The sequence below is a fragment of the Paramisgurnus dabryanus genome, chromosome 24, assembly GCF_030506205.2.
Source record: "Paramisgurnus dabryanus chromosome 24, PD_genome_1.1, whole genome shotgun sequence".
NCBI lineage: Eukaryota > Metazoa > Chordata > Actinopteri > Cypriniformes > Cobitidae > Paramisgurnus > Paramisgurnus dabryanus.
Genome location: NC_133360.1, coordinates 17,499,661 through 17,512,535, shown reverse-complemented (window position 1 = coordinate 17,512,535; position 12,875 = coordinate 17,499,661). Strand labels below are relative to the sequence as shown.

The window sequence follows — 12,875 nt, the reverse complement described above, 5'->3', positions numbered from 1 at the left end:
ATATACAAAGAACAATTCCCGCACACTATCTGCTTGCTGAAAAAATGTATTTAATGAAAGTTGCGTTGCAACGTTTCGATCAACTGATCTTCATCAGGCAACATGAAGAGCAACATGATCTTCATCAGTTGCCTGATGAAGATCAGTTGATCGAAACGTTGCAACGCAACTTTCATTAAATACATTTTTTCAGCAAGCAGATAGTGTGCGGGAATTGTTCTTTGTATACTTTAGAAAATATAACACATTGATGCAGATTAAACTATCCAACAGTATGTAAAATTCACCAGCCTTAGAAATATACAAAAGCAAAATGCAACACACAACATTGCAGCAATAATATTAATTTACATCACTAAAACATCATTTATAATAGTAAAACAGACACAAGGACCTTTAATTAGCAAAATATACAATTTTATTTAACTACAGTTTTGAATGTTTATTTCAAAATACCCAGACTTCATATTGAATTTTGGGATAGCCAAGGCTGTGAAGGAGACATCTTTGGATCCTCGGTAGGGCTGTAACGATTTATCGTGCAAATGCGCGTTTTCTCAATTAATGAATTTGCATGAATTACGGTGAAATGTCGCCACATCCAAAAGCCAGGGGGCGCTCTCGTGCAGAAACTAACTTTGTGCCACAGAAGAAGTAGGCTAGAATTGCAAACGCTGTTCCAGGAAATGTCTACAAGAATATTTATATTGCTGTTCTTCAAATAGTTTCAGGTATTTTCATGATAATAAAGAATATTTTGAATGATTTTGTTTTATTTTGAATGATTATGATTTTTGATGCATTATCAGGCAGGTCTTTATAATGGGACAAGCTATAGCGTTACAGCCCTAACTCGGAATCAGTGGGGAAAAGGCCACAGTAAGAGGCTTTTATATGAATGAGCCTTTGAATTGTGACAGCCTTCGTCACAGCCCGGTGATGTCATTTGCCTTCAGATACGGCCTTGGAAGGCCACAGCCCCTGAATTGGGATGCACCCAGTATGTCAGTTTAAAGGGCGATTTATAGTCGTGCATAGGTCCGTAGCCTGTGCATAGCTCTGCGTAGCCTGATGCGCACCTCACAAAATTTTTAAAAGCGCATCAGATCTTCTGACGCGCGTCTATCTACAGCGCGTCAGATTGGTCCACCAGAACCCCTCCCGTCAGGTAAAAAAAACTGTGTCATAGGTATTTCCGTTTGTGACGGTGAAAACAAAAATGAGCCAAGTTGAGGAGTGATTTAACTCAAATTGCATCAAAAGTCGATGTTTATTTACTTCCATCATTACTGGTCTTCTCAAATTATACACAACAAGTTGCTGTCTCTTCTTCGTTTGTGGGTTAACTTGCTTAGCTTCTTCTTCTGTGACTTCTTTTGCTGCTAAAATCAGTGGCGGTTCTACACGGAGGCCAAGGGTGGCCCGTGCCTCTGTAGACATGTCCCTGGCCACCCCTGTGGCCACCCCGTGCTGACCAAATAAAAAAGTATATATTTATTTTTATTTTACACGCGAGCGCCAAAAGCGGAACTAATGCGACGCAACGTTCAACACGGGCAAATTAGAGCGGCGCACCCAATCACTGTAGCCGTGTGTGGTGCTGCTCGGCGAGTGTCTCAATTCGTTCCCAACCTCCCGATGTAGTGAATGTGTATGCAGGTTTGGGCACTGGTAAGGACTCTAGCTCACTTCACATTGGGACACTTGTTCTCCTGTGACGTGGCTGCTTAAGCGCGTTGTGATCATTCACAGCTGTTACTCATCAACAACCGGCAAAACCAACATCTCGCTTACTTTTAAAGTTTACACATTGTAAAAAGCGCTGTAATTATGCTCTTACATATACGTGCATAAAATTGGAGGAATATAATTAAATGTTACATATAAAAATGTTTACAATTTAAAATAAATATTATTTTAAATACTGATTAGATTGTGGTCCCTAACTGTCTAGCAATGTGTGTTTATATGTAAACTAAAACAAACGTTTGTCTTTATAAAAGTTTGCATTTCATAAAGTTTTTTTTATTGAGTAGGCTTGCATGCTTTTCGGTTGGGGGGCTTTAGAAAAGAGCCCAGCTCCCCTTTTGCACCTGCACTCACTCTTGTATTAAATAAAAAAGTATATGATTGTAAAGTAAAATAAAGTTTACAGGGTAGTTTCCCGGAAAGGGACTAGTCCTAGACTAAAATAAATGTAAGAGCTGTCCAAACTGAAAACAACTTGCAATGCCATATCTTAAAATACAGCTTTGTTTTGCTTCAAAATGTACACAAGTAATGTATAATGTATGTTAAAACTAGTTATATTTCCTAATTAAACTAAGGCCTAGTCCTATCTTAAACTAATTATTGTAACCACCCTTATAATCTCTAAATATAATTTCTTTCCATTTTTTATGTGCCCCTCTGGTAAAACACTGGCCCCTCCTTGGCCCCCCTAGTGAAATTTGTCTAGAACCGCCACTGGCTAAAATATTTAATTTTAGAGAAAATACACATGGTAGGCTAATAGATACTTTAAACAGTATTACACTGAAATCATCTTGGCCATATGCTGGTGAGACATGAAAACACATAAGCCATCTGAATGGAGAGCAGTCCCATTAGAGTTTTACCAGTGGCTAAATATGTTTAAAATAAATATGTTTATTCATACTGTAGGATCCAGTAGATTACTAGCAATTTAAATGAAAACAGCTTTTCAATCTCTTAACATTGTCTGTTGTGGTATGGTTTCACTGACCTTTTTGGGCATATTTTAATGTTACTTATACACTGTAAAATTAGGATTCTGAATTTAGAATCATTTTTAGAATGAATGGTTGTGTTGTGCACTAGAACTATTTATTTTAGAGTGAAAATATTGTAGACATAAATTTGTTTTGCATTTCAGTTATTATACTTCACAGTAATATTGTGTTTAATAAAAATTGGAGGAAACTTTAACAGTTTACTTGAAGTGTACTTTTGATTTATAATTAATGATTTTGTTTTATTTACAGATTGTACTGAATTATATTTAGATATTTTTAGATTGTAACAAAAGTTTAAGATGTTTTAAGATACATTTCTTGGGAATTCATACTTTTTCATCCAAATTAAAATGTTATTTTACAAATGTTAGCATGCATTTATTGAATGTATTTGACTGTAAAAAATTTTTTTTAATTTAGTACATATCTGTGAAATAGTAGCATTTTCCCTCAAATCAGAAAACTTATTGTATTGTTTTGTAATTTAGCATATTTAAATTAGATAATTAACGTTGTGACATGATCACACAAGATACATGTTTTACCACTCATTATATTGTGACTTATGTATATTTGAGTTTAAATTAGTTTTACGTGTTTTCTTAGCCATTTTATCCTTTTGCTATTTTATGTGTGTATGTCTTTTATTTTGCTTCGTCTGCCTGTCATGTGAGGGGTCACATGACATGGAACTTTGTATAAAAGGAAGGAGCAGGAGCACATGGTTAGCTGACGCTATAGCTCAAACAAGCGGTTGCTGGGTTGTGGAGTTTGTGTATTTGGGCTTACCTGTCCAGTTACGTTTTATGGACTTTGGATATCACTTTCTTGGATTTTATATACACAGTGGAAACTGTGCACATTTGTACTTTTAACACGCTTGGACTTTTATATTGTTTTAGATTTGTTTTTTGTATTTCCACCTTTTGACAGTCTTGAGTTTTTAAATAATTGTAACTCAACCTTTAAGGCTGGCCGTTACAACTTTATTTTAACATTGATGAATGTTTACAGAAAATAACTAACCAATCAAATGCTGTAGGGAAAACCACAATGAACTATATATTAAAAACATATAATCTCTGCTTAGTTACTTGTCAATGACTGCCAGTAAATTACTGTGGAAAAAAATCACAGTAGTTACCTGGCAGCCATTGACAATAGTAATTTACTGTAGAAAAGAAATCACAGTAGTTAACTGGCAGCCATTGACAAGTAACTTACTGTGGAAAAGAAATCACAGTATTTAACTGGCAGCCATTGACAAGTAACTTACTGTACGGAAAAATCACAGTAGTTAACTGGCAGCAATTTACAAGTAACTTACTGTACTGAAAAATCACAGTAGTTAACTGGCAGCAATTGACAAGTAACTTACTGTACGGAAAAATCACAGTAGTTAACTGGCAGCAATTGACAAGTAACTTACTGTACGGAAAAATCACAGTAGTTAACTGGCAGCAATTGACAAGTAACTAACAGTACGGCAAAATCACAGTATTTAACTGGCAGCAATTGACAAGTAACTTACTATAGAAAAAAAACACAGTAGTTAACTGGCAGCAATTGACAAGTAACTTACTGTGCTTTTTCTAAAGTAAGTTACTTGTCAATTGCTGCCAGTTAATTACTGTGAATTTCACAATATGTTTTTTACAGTGTGCATCTACACAGGCACTTAAATCTCCAGGACAACCAAACACAACAATTTGTCTTATTTTTTTATTTAAACAAAGAAAGTTCTTATCCAGCCAAATTTTTAAATCTCTCATGCAGTTTAATAATGACTGAGATGAAGCTTTGTCATTTGTTTTAAGAGGTAAGTATATTTGTATATCATCCACATAGCAGTGTAAAGTGATATTGTGCTTCCTAAAAATATTCCCCAAGGGCAGCATATACAAAGAAAACAACATAGGACCCAGTACTGAGCCCTGAGGAACACAACAGGAAAGAGAGGCAACAGATGATGAAAATTCACCAAGGTGAACAGAAAAACTTCTGTCTGTCAAATAAGATTGAAACCATTTAAGGGCTATACCAGGGGTGGCGAACGTCGGTCCTGGAGAGCCGCAGTCCTGCAGAGTTTAGCTCCAGCTCTAATCAAACACACCTGAACAGGTAATCAAGGTCTAAAGAGTTACTAGAAACATTCAGACAGGTGAGGTTTAATCAGAGTTGGAGCTTAAAAACTGCAGGGCTGCGGCTCTCCAGGACCAATGTTCGCCACCCCTGGGCTATACCCTTAAAGGGCAACTTCACCAATTTGAATTAAGCTTTGTATAGTTAGAACCCCAGTCATGTTTTTGAATGGTTGTGCATTATTCCCTCAGTTTCCCCTGAGAGGGGAGAAATACAGATTTCAGTCAGGCACTTCCTTCTTTCAATGATGTAAAAATCGTCATTTTGCATCATTGAAAGAAGGAAGTCCTGTGTCTTTGTCGAGGGTGAAAGACTACAGACACTCATTCCTCATTTTTCCAAGGTGGGGGCTATGGGTGGGACCCACTCACGCTACAGACCTATAACATATCAGTGGGTGGGACTTACGAAAACATACGAAGGCATACGGAAAAAAAACGATCAACCGCCATCTTTATGCTAAGCTAAGCTAAACGACGCTGTGGAGCCAGGCTTGATATTTCACAAAAATGGCAGAAGGTAATCAGAATGATATGGAAGAGGGTGATTTCGAAACCGTGGTGCTCGAATCGGATGTTCGTGGCTATCTTTTTGAGCCACAATATAGCGAAGAGCAGCTGAGGCAGATGGAGGAACAGGAGGTGGCTGCGGCGGCCGAGGCAGTAGCCCTGCCTGTCGCAGGCGAGGAGCTCGGACGGACTCGAGCTGGGAGTAACTGGTGGTGCCTGTGCTCTCTATGTGCGCCTACGGACACAGAAATTGAGTCCGTCTGCTGCAGAGAATTTGACAGATGCCAGTTTCTTCTGGATGAAATCGCTACATCAGATGATGACGTTTGTGTGGTGAACCACCCAAGCTTCGCACCGCATATGGACAGCGGCGTTTTGGATACATATTTCAGAATACCGAAGGTCAACTGGAAGCGACAGCCAAAGCCTGCAGGGACAAACGGACGTCTGAGTATAAAGTAAGTGTTTCTATTTTCTTTCCCATACCAACGTGACATGTATGTACACAATTTGTTCAAGCATTAGCACAAAGTTATTACAGTTTAATACGTAACGTCAGCCGGCTGAGCTTGGCTTATTTACTACACAGCTTGATGTTGCATTGCAAACTAACGTTACTGTGGCACGCTAAACACAAATACCATGCATCGCTAACTGTGTGGTCAATGTTTTGTAGACAATATCGCCTACCGACACTTTCTTGAATGGGTCCTGCAAGGCGAGAGATTGGGTCGAGGCAATCGTGTCGTTTTACCCGCCTGTGTTGTGCAGGCAATCCGTAAGAAATACCCTGCTCCAGATGGCCATTACAGCGGGCACCAAAAAGTTGAGGACGCTCAGGAGGAACTGTAACTTCCATTGTTAATATGTTGTAAAATATGATAACTGTGTAAATCTTTTCATCTGTATTATATTTTTATATATTCTTGCACTGTAGCAATAATTCGAATAAAGTATATTTATTCATCTATTCATTCATTGATTCATTCATTCACATTACTGATAATATCGTTCAGCCAGTGCTGTATGGCTAACCATTATTTAAATAAGTGATAAATGGCTAACCCTTATTTAGATAAGTGATAAATGGCTAACCATTATTTAGATAAGTGATAAATGGCAAACCATTATTTAGATAAGTGATAAATGGCAAACCATTATTTTGATAGGTGATAAAAGGTACGTCATTTATCACCTATCAAAATAATGGTTTGCCATTTATCACTTATCACTTATCTAAATAATGCTCCTGTAACAATGACTGGCATGACCAGGGCAAACACTTGTAATCTGGTAATTATCATTCTGTGTAGGTTATAAAAGTGAAGTTTACATTTTAGGGTGTTTCCTACAGAAATATTTTGTGTAAATATAAAAAAAAACATTTTAAAACTGCAAATAATAAAGGTTTCTTAGATGTGGTATATCTAAATTGCACCATTTACAACTTGAAATAAAAACAAGTTTTTAAGAAGTTTTGTTTTATTCACAAATTCAATAATGAAAATATTCAGAAAGTTAAGTAGCAAGGGCATGAACGTAGTTATAGAAACTAAACAAGATAAAAATAAAATGTAAATATATACACACACAGACACACACAGTGGTGGCAGAATATAAAAAGGCACAGCTGGTCAGGCAGAGCAGTGAGAGATAGAGTTGGGTGCGATGTGATGTATCAGAAGCGGCTTTGGAATGATTCTTTGGCAGTCTCCTTTGAAGGTTTCGGGATTGGGGCTATGTTGGGTGGTAACGCAGGTTGTGGCAGGGCAAGTGACGAGGTCGCCATTTTGAATGGGATGTTTGGATTCCGTCTATTTTCCAGGACCTTCTCTATTAAATCTGTGACAAAGTCTGTGGTATGTGGTGTGTAGACTTTTTTAGTATCCACTGCTTGGATTTCTTGCAGTACACCTGCTTGAATCGTTCTTCTCCTGTAAATGACAAGGAATATAATATAATAAATTATAAATGTAGATTTGATTGCACTAGACATTTCTCCACAATGAATACATTACACCTTTCAGCAAAGTATGCCAATTCAGTTAGCTGTTATTCTTATTTTGATTAAACTATCAAAAGAGCACATGGTAACAAACCTGTCACTGTGGTGGCTTGCCTCCTTTTCACAATGTTTTCATTGTGGTCCAAGATGGCAAGGTGGCACCTCTCCCTCATCCCATGGTATGAGAAGGCCTGCCGCTTGGGGAGGTATTTCAGCATGGCACTATGAAAGTTCTCCAGTGGCCCTGTGTACAATTAAATAGAGGAAAAGAGGATGGATAGGATTAATTGAAACATGTTCATTTAGGATATAAAAAAAATGCAATAGTAAAAGTGCATATATTCTCACCAGTATGTTTGAAGAGTGCCATCTGGTTGAGGTCTTTCAACAGTTTTTTGTCTAGGACCAGTGACGACAGGGCCTGCAATGCCACCGAGTCCTTGCCAATCCACATTCGCACCCTCTGGTCCTGGGGAGTAAGAGGAGGATGATCACACTGATGCAGTGTTTTGTCATCATCTCTCCACTCGTGTTCATTGCAAACATGATGTATAATTGATTTCCAACGGTTTTGCAGTGCCTTTGTGAAAGAAAAGGTTTTCAATAATACTAATGCTATAAAATACACAAATCAGACAGACATTGTGCCATTGCAGCTTTTGATTCCTTACCTCTATGTTCCCCTTACTTGTGGCACAGGTATACCACATGTGGTTTATGATAGACCTGTGAATGATATTGAAATTAGTATTTTCCAACCTTGTAAAGTAATGTAAATTTTCCAAGACTACAAACCAACACTGACCTGGTCCATGCGAGAAGGATTGCAGTGTCCTTTTTTTCCCCTTTCGTCAGTATTTTATTCCGGAAACCTGTGGCCGTAAATGCAGAATAATTTTGATAAAAAAAACAACATTGTTCATTTATTTTTGTATTGTCCCTATTAACCCTGTCCAAGACATTTATATTCACTGTTTATTTTAGGTTTATTTAGCTATTACTTATTTTACCCACATGGTGCTCTATTGCCAACCTGATCTCACGAATTTCCGTGGCATAGTCACAGAATTTTTTGCTCATTTTTCCGTGGCATTCTCACGGATCTCCGCATATTTCCGTGGCCCTGCCACGGACTTTCTTTTCCGTGGCATTCTCACGGATTGGTAACTCAACTGTTTTGTCCTATTTTCTTACCATTGTTGCTTCGGTTTAGGGTTAGATTTACATAAATTACATCCCTACCCAAACCCAACTCGAACCCCAACGCCAGGCAACAATTGATTAAAGTTTAGAAAATATAAAAGAATACATCAGAAAAAATAGTATAAACCAATACTTAAAGTGACAAACTTATGCAAACACCAAATCTAACCCTAAACCGAAGCGACAATGGTTTGAAAATAGGAAAAAGCAGTTGAGTAACCAATCCGTGAGAATGCCACGGAAAAGAAAGTCCGTGGCAGGGCCACGGAAATATGCGGAGATCCGTGAGAATGCCACGGAAAAATTAGCAAAAAATTCTGTGACTATCCCACGGAACTTTGTGAGAACATGTTGTCTATTGCACAGTGTGTGGCTTGTCACTGGGATTTACCTCTACAATAAGTTCAGCAAGGCTGCACAGATTTGTGAGTGGGGTGGGGAGTAACACAATGAGATGAAAAATAAAATGAAAAATGTGGACAGTAGCGTGTGTGTTTACAAGAGTGGCAAAAAAAAAACATACCTTTGGCTGTGTGCCAGATGTCGAATTCGTGCTGGATATTAGGATATTGTTCCCTCATTATCTTCCTTATTGATGACAAGTGGTCCATTGTCATCACCTCCACGTCAAGGCCCAAGTCTAGAAGAGAGACGCAAGAGAGAGAGACGCAAGAGAGAGAGACGCAAGAGAGTGGCAACACTGTTGTCGGAGCTCCGTCGAGTTCATCATCTAAATCCTATTTTTCTACTATCTTGTTCCTATCTATATAATATAACTCACTAGTTCATCTTAGGAATACCTTTCCGTGACGATTATTCAACAGTATCAATAACTGAAACGATTTATCGCTGGTAAACACCCAGTATTAGCATATAGCCCGCTAGCGTAAACAAACGGGGAAACGCTGCTCCGTGCATTGGAGCTCCGTCGAGTTCATCATCTAAATCCTTTTTTCTTACTATCTATATAATATAACGTACAAATTTATCTTAGGAATACTTTACCTTGACGATTATTGAACAGTATTAATAAGTAAAACGATCTATCACTAGTAAACACCTAGTGTTAGCATATAGCCCGCTAGCACTTGCTCACTGTCTGTTTACTGTAAATCTGCCTTCCTTTTCGATCTAATGGCGGACACATCCGATGTATGTTTTTCAGACCTTTCCTCACCAGAGCGGGAAGCTGTGGAGGAGTTGTTGCCCGGCATTCGCACCAGGCGGTACAGTGTGCCCCACACCACCCTGGCTCCAGGCACCCGGAGACGACCGAGGCATGCAACGAGCGATAACCCATCTCGATGCAGCTTCACGGACCGTGTTCGGGCGAACGGAGACGCTATCGCCCAGCATGAAAACGGTAAGACTCCGCTTGTCATTGTAACCTGCACTACTTGCCACATGTACAGTTTAGCTTCTTCTGTCAGCACAGAGGGGTTTACATGTGTTAAATGTATTGAAGTAGTAAGGCTAACGGAGAAGGTTGCAGAACTAGAAGCGCACATCCGAACGCTTGTTGAGGACAGTAAAACCGCTAATGTTAATGTTTCAAACACTGTTTCGGGTGCGCCTACGGTAACGCGTAGTACACATAGCTCGGTTTCGGCAACTGAGTTAACACGGCCGACTAACTGGGTGACTATCAGGCGGCGTAGTCATATTCGATGCCCATCGAAGTCCCCCCTAGTAATTTCTAACAGATTCGACATCCTAAGCAATACACCGGCTGAGACATCTGTTAAAGGTGCCCTTGTTATTGGAGACTCGATACTTAAGAATGTGAACATTGAGGCACCAGCCACCACAGTTGACTGTATACCGGGAGCCAGATCGTCAGACATTAGATCCAAACTTAAAGTGCTGGCTAATGCTAAGCGTAAGTTTTCAAAAATTGTTATTCATGCCGGCGCTAATGACACCAGACTCCGCCAGTCGTAGATCACCAAAGATACTATTAAAGAGGTGTGTGAAATTGCAAAAACAATGTCAGATAATGTAATATGCTCTGGTCCCCTCCCCGCCTACCGGGGTGATGAAACTTATAGCAGATTAGTGTCTCTTCACCACTGGATGTCAAAAAATGGTGCCCTCAGCATAACGTAGGGTTTATAGACAATTGGAAGCACTTCAGGGGGAGACCTGACCTTCATCCGTCATCGGAAGGAAATGCTATACTCTCTAGAAATCTGACCAATACTCTTAATTCTAATACAGTCTGACTACCCAGGGCCCAGGTCAGGAAACAGATAGATCGGCCTACCCGTCCATCTGTTAGCTGCTCTGACATGTCAAGATAACATGTATCCCAGAACTTAGAGTCTATCTTACCAGAGTATCAACACATTTCAACTGTGTGCGTTCCTCGAACAAACGAATACAGAGTACCGTTTACCTCGTCTCGTACAAATCTTACTAACATAAAATTAGAAAACAATACGTTTACAGATGAACCTCGAATGTTAAAATTCGGCCTTCTTAACATTAGATCGCTTACCAATAAGGAACCCATTGTCAATGAAATAATTACTGACCAAAACTTAGATGCGCTCTCTTTAACAGAAACCTGGCTTAAAGCAGACGATTACATTAGTTTAAACGAATCCACCCCACAAGACTACTATTATAAACATGAACCTCGTTTAACGGGGAGAGGGGGTGGTGTAGCTACAATATACAACAAAATTTTTAAAGTTAACCAAAAATCTGAATTAAAATTTAATTCATTTGAAATAATGCTATTAAATATGGAAATAACTGATCGTAACCATAAACAGCTCTCTTTTGTCCTTGCTACAATCTATAGACCTCCGGGCCATCATGCAGATTTTCTTAAAGAAATATCAAATTTCCTGTCTGACCTTGTAGTCACTGTAGATAAAGCTCTTATCGTTGGTGACTTTAATATACACGTTGATAACCCAACAGATACATTAGGATTAGCGTTTATAGATATTCTAAATTCTCTCGATATTAGACAAAACGTGACAGGGCCCACGCATACTCGTATGCACACATTAGACTTAATTATGTCACTCGGGCTCAATATTAAAGGAACAGTATGTAAGAAATTTATATAAATTAATCATTAAATGGCCCTGAAATGTCACTAGACATTAAGAAATCATTTTCATTTCAAATACTTATATCACTCACAACAGCGGTCCGGCCAGGATATTGTCATTTAAAAACTGGAGTTGCAGCCCTCAACTAATGTTTATGTTGTCGTTTTGTATATTGGCCACCAGCTGTGTGATTGCAGTACCAGTTTTAGCCACACGTTTTGTGATTGCAATACCAGTTTTGGCCACAATCCTACATACTGTTCCTTTAATGAAATCGAGATATCACCTCAGAGCGATGCAGTTTCAGACCATTGCCTTGTCTCATACACGGTACTTCTAGATAGGATCACTCGATCCACAATATGCTACCGACTAGCCAGAACAATAATTTCTACCACTAAAGATAACTTTATTAGCACTCTTCCAGACCTGTCCCAAATGAAAACCTGAACAGTATTTGTTCTAACACATTGGATGCCGTAGCTCCAATTCGAAAAAAGAGAATCAAAGAAAAAACGCCAGCTCCATGGTACGACCATCATACCGCAGCCCTTAAAAAGGCTGCTAGAAAAATGGAAAGAAACTATAGAAGCACAAAGTTAGAGGTATGGCGTGCAGCATGGAAAGAGAGTGTTAAACACTACAGACAGGCTATAAAAATTGCCAGATCTACGTATCTCAGCAATCTTATTAAAGAAAATCATAATAACCCTCGCTTCCTCTTTAGCAAAGTTGCGAAACTGACTAGAAATAAAGAACAAACAGAACCCACTAATAAACTCCCACACAATAGTAACGACTTCATGAACTTCTTTACTAAGAAAATTATGATTATTAGGGAAAACATTGTAGGTACCCAAGCAGCCACCACTCTACCCAGTAATATATTTAACGCTAGCTTACCATACGAACATCTTGAGTCATTTAAACCTACTACAATAGAAGAGCTATCTAAATTAGTATCGTCATCCAAATCATCATCCTGTATATTGGACCCTGTTTCCACAAAATTACTCAAAGAGGTAATCCCTATAGTGTCTAACCCAGTACTAAATGTATTTAACTCATCACTAGAATTAGGCTACGTTCCAACAGCTTTCAAACTAGCAGTTATTAGACCGCTCATTAAAAAAACAAACCTTGACCAGGGAGATCTAAATAACTTTAGACCAATCTCAAATCTCCCTTTTCTTTC

The 12,875-nt window shown here is 38.7% G+C and overlaps 1 protein-coding gene across 1 annotated transcript; it reads right to left on the bottom strand.

Annotated features, from left to right (window-relative positions):
* Window positions 1-6,938: 6,938 nt before the first annotated feature.
* LOC141281628 (uncharacterized) lies at window positions 6,939-9,506 on the bottom strand. Its single transcript, XM_073813564.1, has 6 exons — window positions 9,139-9,506; window positions 8,218-8,284; window positions 8,084-8,138; window positions 7,761-7,992; window positions 7,507-7,656; window positions 6,939-7,341 (listed from the first exon to the last, which is right to left on the bottom strand). Exons 1-6 carry the CDS (start codon window positions 9,230-9,232, stop codon window positions 7,244-7,246), a joined length of 696 nt encoding a protein of 231 aa, XP_073669665.1. The 5' UTR covers window positions 9,233-9,506; the 3' UTR covers window positions 6,939-7,243.
* Between the last annotated feature and the right edge of the window lie 3,369 nt (window positions 9,507-12,875).